The 26426-nt window shown below is 31.5% G+C and overlaps 2 protein-coding genes across 6 annotated transcripts; one reads left to right on the top strand and one right to left on the bottom strand.

Moving 5' to 3' along the window:
- Nucleotides 1-61: 61 nt before the first annotated feature.
- On the top strand, nt 62-9455 carry LOC134710010 (mitochondrial genome maintenance exonuclease 1-like). Of its 2 annotated transcripts, XM_063570151.1 has the most exons (6): nt 62-215; nt 1517-1727; nt 4040-4659; nt 5227-5443; nt 7466-7601; nt 9036-9455. In XM_063570151.1, exons 3-6 carry the CDS (start codon nt 4050-4052, stop codon nt 9189-9191), a joined length of 1119 nt encoding a protein of 372 aa, XP_063426221.1. In that variant the 5' UTR covers nt 62-215; nt 1517-1727; nt 4040-4049; the 3' UTR covers nt 9192-9455. The 2 variants fall into 2 exon arrangements, with proteins under 2 accessions (XP_063426221.1, XP_063426220.1); XM_063570150.1 differs by lacking the exon at nt 1517-1727 and having other exon boundaries at nt 9036-9454.
- Nucleotides 9456-16375: 6920 nt separating this feature from the next.
- Nucleotides 16376-24094, bottom strand: LOC134710009 (protein max-like). 4 transcript variants are annotated; one of them, XM_063570145.1, is made up of 6 exons: nt 23934-24094; nt 23743-23793; nt 21196-21318; nt 19778-19825; nt 18854-18977; nt 16376-17930 (listed from the first exon to the last, which is right to left on the bottom strand). In XM_063570145.1, exons 1-6 carry the CDS (start codon nt 23970-23972, stop codon nt 17791-17793), a joined length of 525 nt encoding a protein of 174 aa, XP_063426215.1. In that variant the 5' UTR covers nt 23973-24094; the 3' UTR covers nt 16376-17790. The 4 variants fall into 4 exon arrangements, with proteins under 4 accessions (XP_063426215.1, XP_063426217.1, XP_063426218.1 ...); XM_063570147.1 differs by having other exon boundaries at nt 21211-21318; XM_063570148.1 differs by lacking the exon at nt 19778-19825.
- Between the last annotated feature and the right edge of the window lie 2332 nt (nt 24095-26426).

The raw sequence follows: 26426 nt of genomic DNA, 5'->3' as shown, positions 1-26426 counted from the left end.
AAATCTAATCTTTATTTGAGCAATATTGAAATCCGAAAATTATTTGTTTGTAAACAGATTATCTCCCTTTATAAAGCACCTTGCACCAATTTCTTGTGTTATAAAAGACCGTAATTGATTGCAAACCTCCAATGCGGTTGTCAAGTTTTCTAAATTTGTTTCCAGTTCAATCCAAAGAAAAAGGCCAAATATAATAACGAAGTGTATTTACTTGTGTAAGAGTTATGTCCCTATTCTGAAAAAAAAACCCTTTAAAACCAACAAAATATAAATTGATAACACATATGTAACACTGATAAACATCATCATGTCCATCCTGTCAAACCTGTCTGATTCCCCTTGACGTGTCCAACTATCCATATGACATTGATGAATTTAAAACGTGCAGTTGTAAAAGCCTGAAAAGGGCGCTAAACATGTTAGTTTTATGAATGCACAAACGTGTCCATCTCATGTTTAAAAGTTTCCTTAAATTACAAACACTCAATCTTGTATTCTAAAATGTCCATTTAATCAATTTAATTTTTTATCTTCATTGGCTTCAAGTAATATTTACGTAGATATGAGAAGATTGGTACGAGTGCTTATGAGACAACTCTCCATCCAAGTCATAATTTGTAAATGTAAACCATTATAAGTCAAAGTGCAGTATTTAACACAGAGTATTGACTGACACTGAACAGCAAGCTATAAAGGGCCCCAAAAATGAATATAGTGTAAAACCATTCAAATGGGAAAACCAACGGTGGTGTTAATTTTTTTGCCAACGGTCTAATCTTTATATAAACACTGATGAACTAATTCAACAAACGTCAACCACTTAACATCAAATTCCTGACTTAGGACAGGTGCAAGAAAACCAATATTGCAGCAGGTTTAAACGTTTTAATAGGTAACAACCTTCACCCTTATCTAAAACGACAGTGTAACTAAATCAGTATTTTCATAAATACTTTTTCTAAATCAGTATTTTTATCAATTAAAAAATATTTATTTATTTATTGGGACTGTGACGAAAAAGAGTGTTTAGTTGGTTAGTTTGCCGTGATACAACTTGAATCCCACCGCTGCCACCAATGTGACGAAAAAGCTTGTTTAAGTATGAGGACTTATTCTTGTGTTTGTGCTTTGTTGTTTGGTGTCTACGTTTCACATGTCCACGGACGACAAATGCCAAGTATACTCTTTAACAGGGTAACCCTAAAAATCTCTGGTAGCGTGATTAAGGGAATCCTGGTCACATAAATAAATAAATGGATCCTGGGGTAGTCTGAACGAAGTCTTGCAAGTTAACATAAACACAAAATCAATTAAAAGTTCAATACTGTATTATTTAAAATCCAAAGTACATGTAACAGTAATACAATTTTACAACATCTTAACTGCAGGCTCAACGATACGGTGACATAATCCTAAATCTCCTACGTACGCACCTCTCGTACACAAAGTCGTCTCTCCTCCCTGTATATCGTATATATCATATCATTATCTATTTCTCTCTTTGATACTACTCTAGTAACCTGATAACAATATGGTTAAATGACCCTGAACAAAGAAATATTCTACAGGAGCTATATTACAGGAGGCCGGAGCCCGGAGCTAAGGTCATTCAAAGCTAATGTCAATCGAGACACCTGTATAAACTTAGCAAAGAAGCACCAGCTGATTAACAAGATTGATTCGACATTTAACAAGTACAATCTGATTGAAGGCGATAAACATAGATTGTAAGGAATTACTTTATAACAGTTAATGGGGCTAAGTTATTAATCTAATTATATCATGATCATAAAACCCAGTGATGCATGTAATAAACGAAAATAGTTACAGTACTACAAATAAAGTATAGCGTTATTAAGAATGTAAATAATACATCTTAGGTGTATTTAAAGCCATAATAGGTTAGTCAGTGTTCTCCTTTAAAGTTTACAAAAATATATAACATGGGAGATAACCCTGCAACCAATAAAATCTGTAAATTTTCTGCAGATGTTCTTTTATCAATTTTTATGATGTGCATGTTGTTGAAGATGTTTGGACTTAAGATTATTAATTATTATGAAAAAAAATGTTTACTAGATTGATCTCTCTTAAAATTTTCATAACAAATCAGAGTTTCTAAAGATTTGAAATAAGATTGTTGCTCAGTAAATTTATATCCAATTAGCAATGTTGTATCCTTAACAGGCTGTTTAAGATTATTTGCATGATTGCTTGGTTCAAACTGGTTGAACAAATGAGATAAGTGTAATGCTTTAAGTGAACCTGAAGTGGTAATTGTGCTGTAGGGTAAACAAGAGTGCATACCGCTGGGTATTCATTGTTGTCTTGAAATAAAAGTCCTCAGATGACACCTATCTAAAACTATTAATTTGCGGTAAAAATATCTGAGTGTTGTTGTCTTTTGTGATACACATGAGATAAGTGATTAAAAATAGTCACTACCAGTAGAATCCAACCAGCCTCTACCGTTAATAAAGCCAAGTCTTTTTAAAAGTAGTAATACATACTGATATAAATGTGATTTCCTACAATAGTTGTTTGCCTGGGGATCCTTTGATTATATATCCTGTGTTGTTTAGTTTTAATTTTTTTTCAAAAGAAGCATATATATATTAATTATAAAATTAACCTTCACCCTTATCTGAAACAATAGACTGAATAGTGTAACTAAATCAGTATTTTCATAAATAATTTTTCTAAATCATTATTTTTATCAATTAAAAAATTCTTTATTTATTTTTTTGTACTACAAATAAAGTCTAGCATTATTAAGATTAAATATATGAGTTAGAGATATTTATTTAGTCCTCACAAGGAACTTAGATACATGTAAATAATACACCTTAGGTGTATTTAAAGCCATAATAGGTTAGTCAGTGTTTTCTTTTAAATTTTACAAAGATATAACATGGGAGATTTTCTGCAATTGTTCATTTATCAATTTTTATGATGTGCATGTTGTCAGAAGATGTTTGAATTAAGGTTATTAATTATAATGAAAAAGAATGTTTACTAGATTGATCTCTTTTAAAATTTTCATAACAAATCAGAGTTTCTAAAGATTTGAAATAAGATTGTTGCTCAGTAAATTTATATCCAATTAGCAATGTTGTATCCTTAACAGGCTATTTAAGATTATTTGCATGATTGCTTGGTTCAAACAAATGAGATAAATGTAATGCTGGAGTGGTAATTGTGCTGTAGGATAAAAAAGAGTGCATTATCGCTAGGTAATCATTGTTGTCTTGAAATAAAAGTCCTCAGATGACACCTATCTAAAACTATTAATTTGCGGTAAAAATATCTGAGTGTTGTTGTCTTTTGTGACATAAATGAGATAAGTGATTAAGAATAGTTCGTAAGGGTGCCACTACCATATTGGAATCCAACCAGCCTCTACTGTTAATAACACTACATGTTAGAAAAGTCTTTAAGTAGTAATCGGGACAGTTTGTAAGGGTGAAGACTGGTAAGGGTGCCACTACCATATTAGAATCCAATCAGCCTCTACCGTTAATTTAATTTTGGATGTAACACGTCTTCTGACATGTCTGAATGGCTGACGTTATTTTGTTATCTGCCCATAGACATTTATAATTGAGTCATGTGACCGTGACGTCATCAACGTTTTTTCATGGTTTTCCATGGTTTAAAATGAAATTTAGAATTAAATTATAAGAAATGACTGTAATATTTTTTCTGTCTATTCGAAATAACATAAAAAATGTGGTGCACATTGTTAAACAACCTGCTATGCAATAATACACATAATACATACTGATATTAATGTGATTTCCTACAATAGTTGTTTTTCTTTTGGTTATATATCCTGTGTTGTTTTGTTTTAAAACTTTTTCAAAAGTAGCATATATTAATTATGAAATTATGCACCTCTAATAGTAATTTGGCATTTTTTGATTTTTTGTGACATGCAATTTCTTACATTTGAAATGGTCTGCATGTGCCTGATGTGACTTTTAGAAAATGCTTTTGGGAAAATATCAATTTATAATTACTTTTTTTTTTATGATTTCAGATTGTGAAGGATGGCAAGGTTAACAGGACAGTTGTTATCAAAGTTAATGTGTAGTAAATCTAATCTGTGTGTTTCATTCAATATATCATTACGATTCAAAACTACAAAAACTTACGATGTCAAAGAAATAATACAACTTAATTATGATAATTATAACCTTTACGGTCCAAAACTTAATAGAAAAAGTAAAAAATTGACTCAAAGTGAGGAAAAATCAGAATATCATACGTCTAGTGAAGTAGAATCAAATAAACAGAGTGAAAAATCGGGAAAAATGACTAAGAGTAAGGCTTCAAATAAACAGACTGTTAGAGTGAAATCAGATAAAAACAGTGAAGAGTCAACTAAAAACAATGAAAAGAAAGGATATAAGGAAACTAAAGTGCCATTCCAGAGGAAGATTGATCCTGCTATAGACTATATTCTGACCTATCCTATGATCCGATCTGAGGCAGAGATTGACAATTCTTTATTGGTACAATCAGCCGGACGATTAATTCCATCAGTGACACGTATAATAAGTGAGACTATGTCCGATTTGTCAAAGTTTTATTTGGAAAGGTGGAAGAAGAAAATGATCAGCGAATTAGGAGCTGAAGGGTTTAAAAAACTTCAAGAAGGTATTTTTTTATATGAATTGTGACAAAAATACCCCTCTCAGAAATTTAACACTCACAAATACTTGTTTTTAAGCACTATAGTTATCATAGATATAGAAATAACTATGAAATCATTAAAATAAATCTTGAAGAGCATAATTAACAGAAAAAAAAATAACACATCAAGGTCATTTAAATTCCAATTTGTTGAAGTCAAGAATTTTATTGTCACTTATTTCTTGCATTAATGTAACCATCATGACAATTTACTTGTCATATAAGAAGATCTTAAAACCATGATTGACACCAAATATTTGAAAAAACTATAATGAAACAACAGTAACCAACATTATGTCCAAATGTAATTACACAAAATCTAGAACTACATGATCTACATCACAAACAAAAAATTACTACTATAATGAGACAAAATATATGGCTGCAATTGAAATCAATAGAATTTATAAACCAAAAAATATAAAGAGCATCAAAACAAATATTTTAATTGTAAAACTGTATTGGGTCAAGTTTGCCTTCAGGAGCTTGGTCTTCATTTGCTCAAGATGTTTATAAATTTCTTTTCTACAGAGACTTTTAGAAATGGATCCAATCTGCATGCAAACATTCAACATTATTTATCTGGGATTCCTGAGACAGAGTTGGATATATATAAAGACAATGCAGGACATTGGGATAGTATCAGAAAGGTATTACAGGAGGTCCAAAAAGCTGTTGCCATTGAAGAAGCAGTCAAGCATGAAGACCTTTGTTACCAGGGGAAATTTGATTGTTTAGCTGTATATAAGTGAGTTTAAAACCATAGTGTTTTCCTATTTAAGTATTTTGGATTTTCATTTTATAACTCTTCAGTTAACCTAAACATTTAGAAATATTTTTCCACAAATAAATAATAATGAAAGATATGATAACCCTGGGTTGTTCCTTTTTGGTTATTTTAACTGATGGTGACCTTGAATATGTAAGAATTTGGGGAAACCTCTTTGGTACCCATGTATAATTGTCAAATGTGAAAAGTCACTTCATATAGTGGAAAAATAAGCAAGAAAAATGTGCTTTTATTTCTGTTCTTACTTTCAAAGTGACAGTACTAGTAGGATTTTCAACATGGACTAAAAAAAATCTTTGAAAATCTTTGGAGATTTTTTTTTAATTAACTATATTTTTTAGAGTATTTTGGAGTTTTATTAAACATATTTATATATATTATGCAAAAAAAGTTCCATAGTAAGAATAAACAAGAGCCTGTGTCGCTCACCTTTGTGCATATTAAACAATGGACACAGATAAATTCATGACACAATTGTGTTTTGGTGATCGTAATGTGTTTGTAGATCTTACGTTACTGAACATTCTTGTTGCTACAATTATCTTTATCTATAATGAACTTGGTCCAGTAATAACAGTGGAAAATATTTTCAAAAAATTTGTGAAAATTTGTGAAAATTTAAAAAAAAATACTATAAAGGGCAATGACTCCTTAAGGGGTTAACTGACAATTTTGTGCATGTTGACTTATTTGTATATCTTACTTTGCTAAACATTATTGCTGTTTACAGTTTATCTCTATCTATTATGATATTCCAGATAATAACCAAAAACTGCAAAATTTCCTTAAAATTACTAATTTTGGGGCAGCAACCCAACAACGGTTTGTTTGTTTTGTCTGATAATTTCAGGGAAGATAGATCTTGAACTGATATACAATTTACAATGTATACAATGGTTAAAAATTGACTATAAAGGGCAATAACTTCTTAATGGGTCACTTGAAAATTTTGGTCATGTTGACTTATTTGTAGATCTTACTTTGCTGAACATTATTGCTGTTTACAGTTTATCTCTATTGATATATCAATGTAAGATTTGCTCTAAATGCTTTGGTTTCAGAGTTGTAAGCCAAAATCTACATTTTACCCCTATGTTCTATTTTTAGCCATGGTGGCCATCTTGATTGGTTCACCGTTGGCAGGGTAATGCCACACATTTATAAAATAGATACCCCAAGGATGATTGTGGCCCAGTTTGGTTAAGGCCGTTTTTATTTAATAAGTTGGTTTACGGACATCAGCCCAAAAAACTTAGGGTAGGAGGAGGGAAAAAAAATAAATTTAAACTAGATCTTTCCGTTTTTTTTTTTTTTTTACTTGGTTTACGGATATCAGCAGGGCTCACACTTTAAACTGATAGGGAGAAGTGGTGAGATTTGAAAGAGAAGTGCTCATTCGCGTGTTGCCCTACAATGTTTTGATTTTACTATAGTATAAAGGGTCATATGTAAATAATGTTCATTTTATATTGTTCAATTCATATCTGAGTATACAATTAAAGTAACATTTCAAATTAAAAGTTTTACTAGGTTCTTGTGAGAAACTTCCAACTATTAAAGATTGGACCAGTAGTTTCGTAGAAGAAGTTATTTGTAAAAGTTTACAGACGACGGACGTGGGACGTGATGAAATATGCTCACTTGACCTTTCAGGTCAGGTGAGCTATAAATATATGTTCAGTGGCAAAATTTCCAAATGATTCATGCATTAACCATGTTATAATGGTTTTACACTAGTCCCATCTTTCTGTACCTCATTGCTTAACATATAAAATTATGTCAAGATACAGAAAACAAGAAACTATCTGACAATCAATACACTGTGACAACCATAATTTTGAAACATAGTTTTATTTCTAATGATAATTGATTATTTTCTTAGGGCAAATAAAAAATGACTTTTGCATATATCTAAGTAACCTGCTTCATAAAAGGTTGATGATTTTGTGCATTTTCAAAGTATATTTTTATAATTTTTAGAGACAGACTCTGTTTGGTGGATTGGAAGACCTCAAAGAAAAGTAAACCTACAATTAAAGATACCTTTGACAATCCCATACAAGTAGCTGCTTACATAGGAGCCATTAATAATAGTCAGTTACTACAAGACAAAGGAGTAAGTTATCTGTGGGGTACAAAAAACCGAATACTGTGAAAATACTTTTATTCGTAGGGTACCAATTTTCGTGGTTTTAATGGATGACTTTTTCCATGGGTTAATTAGTGTTATCAACGATAATCTATAATTATCACTACGATTTATACGGGTCAATCTTTACTTTGATATATCCTTCATTCCTGACTATTTGTAACCTTCATTTCTAAAGGCTTAAATTTTTAATTTTTTTTTTTTTAAACTAAAATCCACAAATTTAAAACCCCATGAACATGTAAACATTGCTCAAACCACAAAAATTAATACCCATGAATTAAAGTACTTTCACAGTACTGCAAATTTAGAAATTATTATGATTTTTCAAGAATGGACTAAAATGTAAGATCAAAAGTTGTGATTTTAGGAAAATATGCATACAGATCTATATTTAGCAGATATCAGATTTAGGAGATAACTGTATTGTATTTAAAGCTCTGATGGCATCAATTGGGGATTTGATGGTAGCAAATTAAGTTTACTGGTGACGCGTTAGCGGAGACAGTAAACGGGTATTTGCCACCAGCAAATCCCAAATTGATGCTGTCGGAGCAAAAAATACAATATTGTTATCTCCATTCTAATGAAACTGACAGAAAACAACGTTAAAACATGTATTTAAAATCTGTCATGTGCCATCTGCACTTGCGCGTACCTCCCATTACATCAATTGTCAATTGATGCCATGTAAGAAAGTGACGTTTTCCAATCAAAATGAACGTTACAAACATTGTTGCATTAGAATTCAAGTTCTTATCATTGCTATACTCATCCAGTTGCATTATTCACAACAATAAAAAGCCTCGCAGTTATTTCTGAATTTACCATTATGAACAGTAAGATGGTTGTTTTGGTTACTGTAATATTGTCAGGCCCGTAGCCAGGAATTTCAAAAGGGGGGTTCGTTTGACTCAAAAACTCGACTTAACAGTCACAATTCGAACAGAACATCGACTTTAACAGTGCTTATTAGTTTTCAAGGGGGGTTCGGATGAACCCCCCCTATCCGAACCCCCCCTGGCTACGGGTATGATTGTTGTGTCTACACCAACCGATTAAACCACCAAAGCTTATGTAGATTTTTGTTTTGTGAATAATTACAAGCACACAAGTGCTGTGAATGTATACACTCCTAACTGGGATTTTATTCATGTATCCTTAAGAAGTAGAAAATATTTTTGATTTAAAACCATAAATTCTTATGCATGATTCACTCATCTGACGGCAAAATTTAACAATTTTTAAGTTAATGTTTCTAATACCCTGAACTGTAAGATACTATATCACTAATAATGTTTTTATAAGAGAGTTTTTAAACTGAATATTTGAGTCTTTAATATTCATTTTGTTATTTTCTCTTTCTTGGACTAAATTGATTTTGTAAATATTTTTTTTCAGATGGACCAAATCACCAATGGTGCCATTGTTATCGCCTACCCTGATGGACAACCTGCTCATGTTCACATTATGGACCAAAAACTATGTGAGGAAAACTGGAAGTTATGGCTAGAAAGATTACATATGTACTGGAAAAAAGTTAGGGAAATCAAATGAAAGTGTGATGATAAAATTAAATTGACAAAAGATTTTGAAATTGAAGCACAAGTCTGTTACTGACAAAGGATGGTCTATGAAACTGAAATGTTTATAGAGAGAACATTTATGAATATGTCCAAAAATATTTTTTTTCAAGATCTCAAGTATACAGAGATGATACAATAAATTAGCAGACATCATAATAAATGGACTGGTTCCATATACATGTATAATACTGTGGATGCTGTTGATGGATATAAGTTATCTTGCTTTTAAAAAAAAAAGAAATCAACCTATCAAATAAAGAGTTTTATAACAAAAATATTTTAGTTATTGCTTGATTATTTGGATCCAGAATTTGCATTTTTATATGCATGGGACGGGACATATTATGGTGTACCGTTGTCCATCCGTCGTCCACACTTCGGACAATAACTCAAAAACACTTTCACTAATTTCCATGAAACTTAAGTGAATTGTTTATATCTATTGACGTAAGCTCCCTTTCGTTTTTTTTTAATTTCAGATTTTAAGTTTTGGATTTATGGGGCTTTATTCATAAAAAAAGGGGTATTTTCAACACTTCTGACAATAACTCAAAAAGGCTTTCACCAATGCCCATGAAACTTTGGTGAAATATTTATATCTATTGATGTAAGCTCCCTTTTGTTTTTTTTTGAATTTCAGATTTTAAGTTTTGGATTTATGGGGCTTTATTTATTAAAAAAGGGGGATTTTTAATACTTTGTACAATAACTCAAAAAGGCTTTCACCAATGTCCATGAAACTTTGGTGAATTGTTTATATCTATTGATGTAAGCTCCCTTTCAATTTTTATAAATTTCAGATTTTAAGTTTTGGATTTATGGGGCTTTATTCATAAAAAAAGGGGGATTTTTAACACTTCGGACAATAACTCAAAAAGGCTTTCACCAATGTCCATGAAACTTTGGTGAATTGTTTATATCTATTGATGTAACAAATAATACTTAATAAAATCTGATGAAAACATAAAATTTGTAAAATCTTTAGTTCAATTTAAAACATTAAATTTCTTGTAAAAAATAGGTTCCATGAATGTCATACGTTTGTACTATTATTGAATGGTTGCAAGGATGAAAGCACATTAACAGTCCCTGAGATACTAACTGTTCCCTGAAGCATATATCAATTTATCTGAGCTATGGATAAAAATCAAATACTGTTTTTGCATATAGGATGTTTTACTCTTGTTAAAACTGGTTGCAATTGAAATCACAAATGATACCTTAATTAGCATCGCAGCTTTTTTATAGAGTTTGAGGTTTTGGTGGAAGGGTTGAGCGCAATAAAAAATGTTATAAAACATAACTAGTCTACAATAGCACATAATAAGTGAACAAGTGACAACATAAAAATCCTAACATGTGACTAAATATTCCTTAAATGTTAAAGGGTGTCATTTTATGAAGAAAAAAAGGAAATCAAGTCTCCTAAACATTTATCAATATGATCATCATGTGAATATTCTAAACAATAAAAAGGTTAAATCAATATACCCCAAGAAAATTACCTTCTTTCAAACTACTATACAATTTGGAAATCAACCATAGAATTACTAAAACCCATAATCATATATCATTTTCCTTATATTGCATTGAAGAATCTATATTATATGCTAATGTTAATGATATTTGTTTTTTATGCTAAATATTGAAAACCTGAACTATGTTTAATCATCAGTGTCTTCTTCACTGTAATCACTGTCCTCATCATCAGAAAAAATCCTCATTTTCATTCTCAGAAAAGGCCTCCTCATTATCAATGAAATCCTCATCCTCATCATCAATGAAATCCTCATCTCCATCATCAATGTAATCTTTATCTTCATCATCAGTGAAATCCTTACTTTCATCACCTACTTCCTCATTTAGATCATAATAACTTTCAGTAGAGTCACTTTCACCATCTTCACTTTCCTTGTTATCTTCTTGCTGCTCCTCATTGTCATTGTAGTCTTTTTTGCCATTTTTATACACCTGTCGTCTTTCAGACGGGACGTATTATGGTATACCGTTGTCCTTCCGTCTGTCCGTCCGTCGTCCACACTTCTGACAATATAAACTCACATAAGCTCCCTTTCCATTTTATAAATATAAAAGGTACTTGGTAGTCAGAAAGTGTGTTGTGAACAAGATAGAATGTATGGATGAACCAGATGCTCCGCAGGGCGTAGCTTTATACGACCACAGAAGTTGAACCCTGAACGGTTGGGGCAAGTATGGACACAACATTCAAGCTGGATGCCGCTCTAAATTTGGATTGTGATTAAATAGTTGACACAGCATAGGTTTCTGACACAGAATGAATGTATTCAAATGAACTTAAAATTTTTTGTTTTCTCTTAGAGCAATTCACTATGCTGTTGAATATTAATCCTCTCAAAAAAATGTTTGAAGAAATTTTCTTTTTATTTATGAAATTTCAAATGAGAAAAATTGAACCCAATTTTTTATTCACATCCCCCTTTCCCTTATTCCAAAACTAATTTCAATTAAAATATTCTAATGAAGTTTGCAACAATTACTACTCATTTAAATACATCATAAAATATTAAGATGTAAAAAAACTGCTTGTTATCACTGAATGGTAAAGATTATTTAAATTTATCGGTTGGTAGAAAAAGTGAATATACATTGTATATTGTATATAACAAAGATTTAATTTGATTCTGGACAAAGAAAGATAACTCCAATTAAAAAAAATTCTTGCAGATATTTCTTGCTTACTATACTGGACAAAGAAAGATAACTCTTAATTAAAAAAAAATTTGCTATTTCACAATATTGTGAAATTAGATATTTCTTGCCATTGCACAATACTGTGCAATTGAAAAGACTTGCTATTGCACAATACTTAATATAATAATTTTAGATCCTGATTTGGACCAACTTGAAAACTGGGCCCATAATCAAAAATCTAAGTACATGTTTAGATTCAGCATATCAAAGAGGCCCAAGAATTTAATTTTTGTTAAAATCAAACTTAGTTTAATTTTGGACCCTTTGCACTTTAATTTAGACCAATTTTAAAACTGGACCAAAAATTAAGAATCTACATACACAGTTAGATTTGGCATATCAAAGAACCCCAATTATTCAATTTTTGATGAAATCAAACAATGTTTAATTTTGGACCTCATTTGGGCCAACTTGAAAACTGGGCCATAATCAAAAATCTAAGTACATTTTTAGATTCAGCATATCAAAGAACCCCAAGGTTTCAATTTTTGTTAAAATCAAACTAAGTTTAATTTTGGACCCTTTGGACCGTAATGTAGACCAATTTGAAAACGGGACCAAAAATTAAGAATCTACATACACAGTTAGATTCGGCATATTAAAGAACCCCAATTATTCAATTTTGATGAAATCAAACAAAGTTTAATTTTGGACCCTTTGGGCCCCTTTTTCCTTAACTGTTGGGACCAAAACTCCCAAAATCAATACCAACCTTCCTTTTATAGTCATAAACCTTGTGTTTAAATTTCATAGATTTCTATTTACTTATACTAACGCTATGGTGTGAAAACCAAGAAAAATGCTTATTTGGGTCCCTTTTTGGCCCCTAATTCCTAAACTGTTGGGACCGAAACTACCAAAATCAATACCAACCTTCCTTTTGTGGTCATAAACATTGTGTTTTAATTTCATTGATTTCTATTTACTTTAACTAAAGTTATTGTGCGAAAACCAAGAATAATGCTTATTTGGGCCCTTTTTTGGCCCCTAATTCCTAAACTGTTGAAACCAAAACTCCCAAAATCAATCCCAACCTTTCTTTTGTGGTCATAAACCTTGTGTCAAAATTTCATAGATTTCTATTAACTTAAACTAAAGTTATAGTGCGAAAACCAAGAAAATGCTTATTTGGGCCCTTTTTGGCCCCTAATTCCTAAAATGTTGGGACCAAAACTCCCAAAATCAATACCAGCCTTCCTTTTATGGTCATAAACCTTGTGTTAAAATTTCATAGATTTCTATTCACTTTTACTAAAGTTAGAGTGCGAAAACTAAAAGTATTCGGACGACGACGACGACGACGCCAACGTGATAGCAATATACGACGAAATTTTTTTCAAAATTTGCGGTCGTATAAAAATTAAGACAACAGACTTAGTTAAATTTGAGGTAGCCTTATTATAGTGCCAATTTTTTTGTGCATTTTTATTTATTATTTGGGGAGGGGGGGGGGGGTATTTGACAGGGCTCACACTATTTCTAGTGGATCATATAAATTCATTAAAAGACAAGTTAAAAGAGCAACGGGCGTATCATGCGCAGCCCTTTATTGGTTTATACTATGTTATGGATGCACTTTATCAAATTTCAAGTGATGCACCCTATTGTAAATAATATTATACAAAGGGACAGAACTCAAGAACTGTAAAAGTGATGCGTCCAAAATTTGTACTTGATCGTAAGTTTTGTGGTTATGAGCATTGTGTACAAGTTTCAAAACATTTGATTGAGGCAAACTAAAGTTAGATAACAAAAATGACAAATTCAGCACTTTTTCATTCAAAAAGGAGCATAAATCTATAACGGTAAAAGTTATGCCACCAAACTTCAAACATGATCTGTGTGTGTCTTATGGTATTTAAAGTAGTTATCAAAGGTACCAGGATTATAATTTAATAGGCCAGACACACATTTCGTCTACATAAGACTCATCAGTGACGCGCAGATCAAAAAGATATTAAGCCAAACAAGTACAAAGTTGAAGAGCATTGAGGACCCAAAATTCCTAAAAAATGTACAAAATACAGCTAAGGTAATCTATTCCTGGTATAATAAAATCCTTAGTTTTTCGAAAATGCAAAGTTTTGTCACAGAAAATTAATAAAAAATTACTATTGATGGTAATCATGTCATCTTTCTAGGGCTGACTACTGGGCTGGTAATACCCTAGGGGACGTAACGTCCACCAGCAGAGGCATCGACCCAGTGGTGTAAATAGCTATCAAAGGTACAAGGATTTTAATTAAATACACCAGACGCACGTCAAGCATTGTGTATAAGTTTCACAGCATTTACCGTCTCTTTGGTATCTATCGTCCCTCTTTTAGATAAGACAAACTGAAGTTGGTGAACAGAAACCAATTTTGGGAAGTATGGAAGAACACAGACGAGGATATAACTTTAATAATACACCCTCTGTTAAGGGCGGTGGAATAATAACAGGAATTCCAGAAATATTAAACTCACAAATAACGAAAGTAATCAACAACACCTTGAAAGATCACTAAGGTAAGAATACAAAGACAAACAACACTGGCAAAAATGTGATTTGGTCAAACCTAAATGTATGCACTAACCTCCCCTTTTCTTTCTTTGTTCATTTATAGATGTGAATCTGTGACAACATTTATATACACAAGATGGCAAACAATCCTTCTAAGTACTGTATAGCAGGTTATTTTCGCGGAGTGTAAATTTTCACTTATTTTCGAGGATAGAACAAAATCACCAAAATGTGTCCTCAGGCAAGATATTTAATTAATAAAACCTGCCAATCAACAGGATGACCACAATCTTGAACAAGGAAATAAAGACAGCACATTGACAATAACCTCTAAAATCAAAACCAGCCTTCTTTTTGGGGTATGGAATCTTGTGGTACAATTTCATTGAGATTTATAAACTTTTGACTGTTGTCTAATCTATGGTCAGGTTGTTGTCTTTCTGACACATTCCCTATTTCCGTTCTAAAATCTACACAGGTAGATGTCAAAGAATAATGCTTGTTTTGGCCCCTAGTCCTCATCAGTTGGCCAATAACCTCCAAAATCAATCACAACCTTTCTTTTAAGGTATGGAACTTTGTGATTCAAATTCATAGAGATCCATACATTTTATCATGATGGTGGATGGCTGCCTAACTTCCAGCATCAAATTAAATGCTAATCCAGGACTTGAACCTGTTTTTAAGCTCAGATGGTAACAGTCAACAGAAAGAGTGTCAGTTACTGTAAATTCAGAAATTATTGCGATGTTTTTATTATTGCGATCAATGTGACAGGGTTATAATCGCAATAATTTAACATCACATTTTGAAATTTTTAATATGAATTAAACATGATTTTTCTAAATATCCCCAAAATTTGGATCGCATATTAGACTTAAATGACAAAATCGCAATAATAAATACACGCAATAATTTGTAAATTTACAGTAGACGTCACTTTACCTGAACACATTATTCTAACTTTGAGCCAACCAGTCTTTGCTCTTACTCCCTAATGATGTGTGCTTAGCATAGAAGTAGAATATACCAATTTTAAAGTCTTTGGTTTGACCCAAGATCTCCAGCACTCAAGGCAAATATGCTATCATGAGACCAAAGAGGTGGTTGAAATACAAAGGAAGGGCAGGTTAACCATGTTTGTGAGCTTATCCAAGGGGACAGTGATGTAACAGAACACCATTAACACAAACTTTTGACAATCAGTTTTAAATGGCTCTATTTATGATTGGCATATAGTCCATAACAAGAATGTGTCCATTGTACATGGATGCCCCACTCCCATTATCATTTTCTATGTTCAGTGGACTGTGAAATTGGAGTCAAATATCTAATTTGACATTTGAATTGAAAGAAAATATCAAAGAGAACATGTGTACCAAGTTTCAATTCATTGGTTTTTAACTTCATCAAAACCTACATTGACCAACAATTTAACCTGAAACTTTCACTATCATGTCTGTGTACAGTGGACTGTGAAGTTGGGGTCAAAAATCTAATTTGGCATTTGAATTAGAAAGATCATATCAGAGGGCACATTGGTACTAAGTTTCTATATAATTTGACTTCAACTTTATCAAAAACTACCTTGACCAAAAACTTTAACCTGAAGAGGTACAGAAGAAAGAACAGATGCACAGACCAGAAAACATAATACCCCTCTTCTATCATAGGTGGGGCATAAAAACAAAATAGTTATAAGAAGATGTGGTATGAGTGACAAATGAGACAACTCTCCATCCAAGTCACAATTTTATAAAGTAAACCAATAAAGGTTAAAGTACTGTCATTAACACAGAGCCATGGCTCCTTCTGAACATCAAGCTATAAAGGGCCCCCAACCTGCAAGTGTTAAACCATTCAAATGGGAAAACCAAGTACCTTCCTAAAAGTATAATATTATAAAATCAAAAGAAAAATTATAGTATTTCATTATTTATTACAACAAAAACATTTTATTATACTACATAACTGTACAAATTATAATGTATACATGTATCATACAATCATATAAAAAAAGACTAAAAACTCAACAATGTCCTTAATTACATACATAAAATCTCAATATAGTTTATTTTTAGTTGCCTTGCCCTGTTTTTTTTATCAACACTTCAAAGAGATCTTTCATTTAAAGTAAATTTAAATGTGTAAAGGATTTGTCAATCTACTGCCTTGAATACCCCCTCCCCACCCAAAATGAGACAGAAAAGGAGATAAATTTAAAGTAAAATATAAAACAGAGGATTCTAATGACATACAAAAAGCCAACATCTATCATACAAACTAAACATCTTCATTATATCATACTGAAACCTTTAATAAAATTATTTTTTAGATCTATTATTTAAACACTGTAAAAGGCCAAAAAGTATTATTCATGGCTAGCCAATAAAAAGATCTTGTCATACCCAAATTGAACTGTTATACTTCAATACATTCTGAAACTTAATAAAAATAATTTTAATGCGTGAATAAAAACTGGATAAAAAGATCAAAACATAGTAAATTTTGTAGATGCACTGCGGTTTCTTTAAAAACATATTCATACAAAGTATTTGCACCAATTGACACCAGATTTCTTGGACACCATATTTTAAAAGTTGAAAAAAAACTACCTTTTCTTCTGATTATCTAAACTTGATTGAAGTGATAATTACAATTCTCTATTTGACAAAATGCTTATTTTATCCCATGAATAAATTATGTATTTCAATAATTCTCATAATTCTGTTTAGAATGGTGCATGTTCATATTATACTTGTTTTAGACATGATTACTGTTTATTCATTTTTAAAGGTTATTGAATGTAAATCTTTAAAAAAAACATTGATTCAGAATTAAATCATAAAACCATGTATAATTTGAAGAAGTATATATGTTTTCTAAATCATTTCGTTGATTCAATGGCACTATGGGCTTTTGTCCAGGGCAAATTTCAGTGGCATTAATTGTTAAAATCTGTTATGCCAGGGCTCATCTATATATGACAAGCAAGTCTGTAAATTTTGTGCGGAATGTTTGTGATATGAAAAATTTACAAATGCTGTAGTTCTAGTAAACATCAATGTATTCTAACTTTTAATTCTACGAGTTAAAGTTTTTAGATTTTATCTTCAATATGGACGACTTATTGAGAATGAGTGGAAAGAATCCAAAATCTATAATAGAAAAGTGTTTCTGATATCAAATATAAATGAGCCCCTTTGCATACAATTTGATCTCCATGTAATGTAGACCATACATTATAAACATTTTTACAATTTTACATAATAAAGGTGTAAATATGTCCTCCCTCAACAATATGAGTACAAGTCTTAACACAAAAGGTTAATAATTAGGCTGTTTTTAACTTCTTTCTTCTGACACCAGCCAAGTCCCCCCCTTCAACTGAACTCTCTGATTCAGAGCCATCAAACCCAACACTACTACTCTGAGCAAATTGTCCTGTGTTCCTAGCTTTCTCTAAGGCCCTGACTGAAAAAGACAAAAAACATCTATCATAGTCTATGAAATAAACACAATAATGCAAATAAAAGGAGATGTGGGTCAAATCACAATGATATCAGTCTACTGCATCTTTCTTTTCACAAGACAGCAGTTTAAACACAAATAAACAAAACAAAATCTTCAAAAATATCATTTCTTTACTTTTCATTGTGTTATGCATGAAAAAGTGTGGCAGATCATTCAAATTTTTATGTACTGCACCATCTGTTAATTTAGCTTAGTGACATTATAAATACAGATAGATGCAACAAGTAAAATTTTCTTTGTTTTTAAATGTGCATTCTGTACAGTAAAATTAGAATCTTTACGTTATACAACAGTTTGTTTCAATGTTATCAATTCAAATTGTCATAAGATACATGTATGTGCAAGACCCAAAATCAGGAGCCTATAATTCAGTGGATGTTTCTGTATATTATAATATGTTTTCCATTTATTTTTTTGCCTACATCAGACTATTAGTTAACTGGTTTTGAATTGTCATGTCACACTTTATATCTTCATGCTATAGATTTTACTCATTGTTAAAAAATAAAGGCCATTCAGTGTCCTATAGTTGATAAGTCATATATCAATTGGTTTGCAGCGGAAAAGTTGTCACACTGGGATCTTAACACATTCATTTGATGGTAATCTTTCTTTACTTTGGTGTTCTACATATCTTTGTGCTTTATCTAAATCAAAGATGTTCTGAGTACTGGGTTTTGTTCAATATCTAGCGGCTACATAGGGCTAGGTAGATTTTTGTCTACTGAACGAATAGCTAGCCTAGCTGCTATCAAAATCTATGTAACAGCAAGGCTAACTACTTGTTCAAGAGTAACAAATCTACGAAGCCCTATGTAGCCGCTACGATATTGAGCACAACCCTGAACTTGGTTAATACTTACTTTGTTGTTCTAAAGTAGAATTCTGTTTTTTTAAATCGTCGATGTCCGACTGATGACCTTGATTTTTGCGTCTGATGAACTGAATGTAATCGGCTGCCTTTTTTAATATTTGTGCCCTTGACACCTAAAAAATAAAAAAGTGTCAATAGAATAGACCAGCATGATAAAAAAAACAAAAATTTAACGTACAAACAAAACAGCAAACAATCAAAGGAAACTTTATAAAGTGTAGTTCAATTCTGTATGTATGTGTCTGTACCAAGTAAGGAGTTTGTAATTCAGTTGGTTGTTTGAATTGTTTTATGCAGTATCGACTGTGCTCATTGTTTGAGGATGTTCGGTGACCTTTAGTTGTTAATTTCTTTTTCATTTGGTCTCTTGAGAAGAGTTGTCTCATTGCCTATCCAACCACATCTATTTTTTTTTAATTTTCAAGTAAAATTATTTTTTTCTGAAATCTTATTTCAATGTAACACCTTGTTAGTAACATACTTAACAAGAAAAGTACATTAATAATGTACAATCTTTTAGAAAGCTTATAATTTAAATGAAACTAATTTGCAATTTCGTAATATGTATAATATGTTATCAATACACTTATTTCATATTTGGTTCTATTGTAGTTGAAATTTCTTTGTGAAGAAAACGTGTATGAGTCAAAGTATTTTCTTAGTTCTGGAAAAATTCCTGTTAATCAATGCATTAGTAGGTAGACTCCAGTTAATCTTTTAGTCAATTCAAATTAACCCCAATTTCTCAAAGGTTGCAAGAAGAAAAATAAAATAAATGCAGATAAAAAGTTAAAATTTATAACAGATGTTTTTCTTGTGTAACCTTATCGTTTTCATAAGAGACCATTGCTGTGTAAACAGTTTTTTTTATAACAGTTAAAATGACGTGTGTATGGTGACCACTATTAATCACCTTTGATGATCTTTCATGCAGAGCTGTAGTGTCCTGTACATATTTCTCCTGATATAAAAACAAATAAGATTTAAAAGACCCAAGCTGTCTGAGAAGTCAAATTCTATAATTACAATAATAACAATATAAAGGAAACAGATATTTATTACAAATTTACAATAATGCAATTCAAAGCACACACAAACCTCAACAGTAATCTTTCATGATTTGCTTTGCGCCAAAAGTTCTACAGCCTGCACCAGTTGGCCACAAAAACGATGCCAGCTCAGACTAGATGAAATTTAATATGGACTAGGAAATTTTAGAAAAATTCTACTATAAAGACACACAAGGAAAATGTCATAATATTCGTCTTTAACTAATTGTCATTGAGTCGTTGGAAAAGATTTGGTGCAAACTTGTATTAGAATTTGTAATGACTGACAATTGTTATAATTTTTTTTTCACATAATCTATGTAAATAGCACACTTTTTAACCTAGTTTACACAATACTTGTATCGTATTGTAATAGGCATTTCAAATTTGTGACAACACACTGGACCTTGGATTAGTCAAATTTTGAATACTTTTGTCCAGTCCCTTTACTCAACTGTTAAATTTTATTATGAAAAACCAAAACAACACAATATAACAGACATAATTTGTCATGGTGAGTACTTACACTATTAGTATAAAATAATATTTTGTTTCCAAACGCTCCTTATTTTAAATATCTAGCTGTCTTAGCAGTTGTTTTTTTCTCTTTCAAAGTGAAAAAAATGACATAAGATATTCTAGTTGGTATAAGGCCATGGAAAATTAATTGTTGGTTTCCCCTAACATGGGAAAATTTTAAAGACCCGGCAGGCAGGCTTTTTTTTTTTTTTTTTTTTTATGCATAATTTTGTTTTGTTTCTATAGAACAATGTCAGTTGTCTCTGCAAAAAAAAAAAAAAAAAAAATTTTTTTTTTTATATATTTTTTTTTTTTGCAATAAAATTTAATGTCCCAGCGGTTAAATAATGACCCGATCGGGTTAGGGAAAACCATCAATTATTTTCCCATGGCCTAAGTGCCTCTAGGTGGGACAGTTCAACTTTGGTTAAACCTCTTGAAAATCTACTTGCCAAGTACCAGCAAGAGAGATCTTATTTCTACCCCTGTTTTGAAAAAAAACTTCTATGTCCAAGAATTTTGATAAAATTACTAGAGAACTAATTATTAACCAAAGCATTTTAATAGTAACTCAGATATAATTGACAAACTTATACATTAATAGAGAAATTCCAGGAAAAAATTCATTAAAGATAACTTTAGACGAATATACACTTCAAATTGTCATTACTTCATAGACCATGTAGACTGAAGATTTTTTTTTATGCTTCAAACTGTAATAATTTTTTCCTGGAATAACCTTTTGATGACTTTGAATATTTACTTTGACTGATGATACCTTTTCTCCTTGCAGAGATGGTATTGAATCTCGTAGACTGGAGAAGCTGTCTTTTATATGATCTCGTCTCTTTCTCTCTAATGCATTATGATGAGCACGCTTTTCCGCCTATAACAAAACAGATGGATAATTCTACAGCTTTTATCAGGAATACAAAATGTATCTTTTAAAATATGTTTACAAGTCTGTCTAAACTCTTTTGAGTTTGACGTCTTATCTTAATGGTTCTTTTATATTGACAACTCTTTGATAGTTTCTGTTTGCTGTATTCACAATTTGAATAGTCGTGAGGATGATTTTTATTTCATCTACATGACGTGTATTCATATGAACACCAGGTTATTGTTGTACAACCTTAGTGTTCTGAATGATCTTCTGGTTTTAAAAAAGGACATTTTGCAATTTAAAAAAAGTCCAGTGTTTTTATTAAATTGTAATGCAAAATGTTATAAGACACATTCCCAATTTCCATTCTCAATTTTATCATTTTACGTACAAGTAAGGATACAAGACATAGCTTTATTTTGTACCAAATAAACACAAAAAAAATGGTCTCATTGGAATCATGGTAACTTACATTCATAAATGAAAAATGAAGAGATTCATGCGAGTTATAAAATTCCAAGACTGTCAGTCAGCACCAGAAGCGATGAAGCAGCACATCTATTTTGGGTGGGCAAATATCCACTTTTTTATATGGGACTAGCTCTGACGTCCCACTGCCCCAGCTTGTCTGGCAAAACAGCCGTTGGATGTCAGAGTAATCTTGGACTAACAAACAGTCAAAAAGATAAATTTTTACAACTTTTTTTGTGGATCAGAATCTATTATTATTTCAATATGTTCACTTTCTTAATTTTATTCTGCTTATAAATGTTTTAGAGGCACTAGAGATGAACAGGAAGTTGGATAAGTGACTAAGCCGGGATGAGTTTTAGAAGCAAAAGGTCTTGTGAGACCCAACTTATCATCAGCATACAAGATCTTGCTAAATCATTGGGATATGGTAACCAAATAGATGTCATACTTTTAGATTTTTCCAAAGCTTTCGATAAAGTCCCCCATAAAAGATAAGCCCAGAAATTAGAATTTTATGGTATTAGAAATCAAAATTTAAATTGGATAAATGACTTTTTAGCTGACAGGCAACAGCAAGTACTACTAAACGGTGTAAAATCTTCAAAATTAGCAGTTGATTCTGGTGTCCCTCAGGGAACAGTTTTAGGCCCAACATTATTTTTACTCTTTATAAATGACCTACCGGAACATGTAACTTGCAATGCAAGACTTTTTGCAGATGACTGTTTATTATATAGAAATGTAAATAATAGTTCTGATGCACAATTACTTCAAAAAGATTTGTCTAGTTTAGTAAAATGGGAAGAGGATTGGCAAATGAATTTTAATCCTGAGAAGTGTTATGTAATTCATATTTCTAAAAAAAGTAAACCTTCCACTTTTGATTATATATTACATAATCATATTTTAGAAGCAGTAAAAGACAGTAAATATTTAGGCGTAACTATAAGCCATGATCTTGATTGGGGAACGCATATTAACAATATTACTTGTAAGGCAAATAAAACCTTAGGTTTTCTTCGTAGGAACTTAAAAAACTGCACACGTAAGGTTAAAAACCTTACGTACACATCACTTGTCCGTCCGGTCGTCGAATACTCTTCCCCTGTCTGGGATCCATACAAAAAACAACACATCACTCAGGTTGAGCAGGTACAGCGTAAGGCAGCCAGGTTTGTCTTATTTGTGATATTAAAGATAGATCACCTGGAGCAGTTTCAAATTTAATAAAATCATTGGAATGGGAAAATTTAGAATTAAGAAGGAAAAAGGCTAGATTAACTATGCTGTATAAAATAAATTGGGGGTTAGTTGAAGTTCCTAAGGACAACTTAACAATTTCTGATAGACGCACTAGGGGGAAACATAAATTTAGGCAAATATCCACAAATAAAGATTTCTATAAATTTTCATTTTATCCTCGCACTATTTCGGACTGGAACTCACTACCTGAAGCAATAGGTATGTCTGACACCCTGGAATCCTTCAAAAGTGGCATATCCACTCTAAAACTTGAAGGATCCACAGCAACTTATTAAACTTTGAAGCCACTGTACATAATGTATATATGTTATTGATAATAATTTTTCTTTGTCATATTATTTTTAAATTAAGTCCATATGTACATAGCACACAAGTTCCGGGAAGTTTTACACTCCTACCTAGGAGTCTACTCCCGTATTCGGAAGAAGAAGAAGATGAGGTGACTTGAGTGTATTTGCTTGTTCCAGTCACAAATATTTGAATCTGCTTTTGTGGGAAACCTTAAGACCTCATTTAATTAAAGACGGATTCAATGTTATAATAATATATATTTATAAACAGGATTATACTTGATCACTAAAAAAATATATTGTTAAATATTCATGCATGAAATTTGGAAAGCTGTCCCATACCCAATTTCTTGAAAAATAAGTAAATTCTATCACGTTTATCGTTGTTTATTAATTATACCTGTGTCATAAACTGTGTATTGGCATTTGAAGATAGTTCGTCATCGTCCTCCTACAAAATCAAAACGAGACAACATTGTAAATTGTATACATTGAGGAAATTTTAAGGTCAAATAAAAATGTAATCAAGGCGTCATTTTCACGACTTAAGATATGGAAATGATAAAAATTGTGGACACAAAGTTCAATTACATCGCTTTCAATGTCAACATCCCTGTCTTCATCGCTCATGATGGTATCCAGCACCCATTCAACGATGAAACCCGTTCAAACAACCAGGTTACGACCTAAAATGGCGAACCAAACAACGCCACGAGGGATACCCACGTGCAACTTCCGGCGTGATGTAAACAATGTTTTGGATTAAAACCCGCGAAATTTAAATACTCTTATTATACATATATTTAGTTTTCAACGCAATCAATTATTTTTTTTCTTCCAAAATTGAACACCATTAGGTAAAATTAATTTAGGCGTAGAAATATTGGTCGAATCTGATTTCAGAATATTTTTTCTGAAGATCTACCTTGATAGAGACTTTCAGGTTTTTTTTAACTAAAGGCAGACACGGATAACTATTTACACCACTGGGTCGATGCCACTGCTGGTGGACGTTTCGTCCCCGAGGGTATCACCAGCCCAGTAGTCAACACTTCGGTGTTGACATGAATATCAATAATGTGGTCATTTTTATAAATTTCCTGTATACAAAACTTTGAACTTTTGGAAAAACTAACGATTTTCTTATCCCAGGCATAGATTACCTTTAGTTAGCCGTATTTGGCACAACTTTTTGGAAATTTGGATCCTCAATGCTCTTCAACTTTGTACTTGTTTGGGTTTATAAATTTTTTTGATTTGAGCGTCACTGATGAGTTTTATGTAGACGAAATGCGCGTCTGGCGTACTAAATTATAATCCTGGTACATTTGATAACTACGGACATATGGGCGTTTTTCAATAAAAGCGTAACTTTCAGACCTAAAAAAAATATGGAAAATCAACTTGTCTAAAATTTAATTCCAAGAGTTATTTTGAATACCTCTATAACATGAAATGTTCTCTTTGGCTTTGTTTGCCAAAGAATCCCAAATTTTTCTATACTTGATCATCAGCATAAATAGCATAAATATTTATCTATTTATCTATTTATTAATCTGTGAAGACAATCAGGTCCTAAATGCTGTTGGTAAATTTATTAAAGTGAATATGAGTTAGTAATTGTATTGTTACTGTATGTAAAAAGTGTTTGTATCTATGTATCTATGCAAATCAATATTCCTTTTCCTTATTCATGTATGCTAGATGTATGCCCCTTGTGGGCCCTTAATTGGAAATAAAATATGTTCTGTTCTGTATAATAGATATAGGAAGATGTGGTGTGAGTGCCAATGAGACAACTCTCCATCCAAATAACAATTTAAAAATTAAACCATTATAGGTTAAAGTACGGCCTTCAACACGGAGCCTTGGCTCACACCGAACAACAAGCTATAAAGGGCCCCAAAATTACTAGTGTAAAACCATTCAAACGGGAAAACCAACGGTCTAATCTATATAAACAAAACGAGAAACGAGAAACACGTATATATTACATAAACAAACGACAACTACTGTACATCAGATTCCTGACTTAGGACAGGTGCAAACATTTGCAGCGGGATTAAACGTTTTAATGGGCCCAAACCTTCTCCCTTTTTCTGAAACAATAGCATAACATCACAACATATAAAAACATACGATAAAATATCAATTAGCAGACTTAACTCAATCAAAAAACGTATGATTACACAAAGAACGAATAAATTTGATCTGCGATATCTGAATACAAATGCACAGTTAATTAAATATTAGAGACAAACAGTCATGACCAAAAGGCTATCAAATAAATTCAAACACACTGAGAAATATTTAACCAATCAATGTTCACTTTAGAAAAAAACCGGTTTTTTATAATCTTGAAGTTTTTGTAAACAAAAAGTGCAATCTTAAATATTCTTTAAAATGATATTATTTTCATAATTTGTGTACTGTTTCGTAGGGGACTTTTGTCCCCTACGAAACTTCTTCTAAATTTAAGACACATATTTTTTTGCAATTTTAAATGTTTCCGATAGACATTCCAGTTTGATTACTTTAAATACTAGACAAATATCATTTTTTTTTTAATTGGAAAACCATTTTTATCGATAAAGATTAGACAGTACTTCACACATGAAGGTTCAACTCATGTTACGTAGTGGACATTTTGATGCGTTTCGTAGTGGACATTTTGATGCGTTTCGTAGTGGACAAAACCGTTTAATTCGTAGTGGACAAAAAGTTTCGTAGTTGACATCAACCCTATTATATGTTAATAAAAACATAATAGAAATTACATGAAACTAACCCTTGTTATTTGTTTTGCACGAATATAATTGAAAAAAGACTAAAAAATTACTGCATGGTAGTGGTAGTGTCCACTACGAAACGTTTTTCTCCCATACAAGAAAATACGTTTTTATTGAAAAACGCCCATTATATAAAATAATATACTTGTATTATTTGTCTCTGATAAAGCTTTAATAGTATAGAAACTAAAGTCCCTGACTGCTTAAATAGAGGATTTGTAAAGCTTGAACACTATTTTTTTGCATCAAATTTTGAAATCCAAATGATGTATTTTGTTATATTACTTTTACTGTA

Source organism: Mytilus trossulus, chromosome 3 (genome assembly GCF_036588685.1).
Source record: "Mytilus trossulus isolate FHL-02 chromosome 3, PNRI_Mtr1.1.1.hap1, whole genome shotgun sequence".
Taxonomy (NCBI): Eukaryota; Metazoa; Mollusca; class Bivalvia; order Mytilida; family Mytilidae; genus Mytilus; species Mytilus trossulus.
This window is presented reverse-complemented; position numbering and strand designations above follow the sequence as displayed.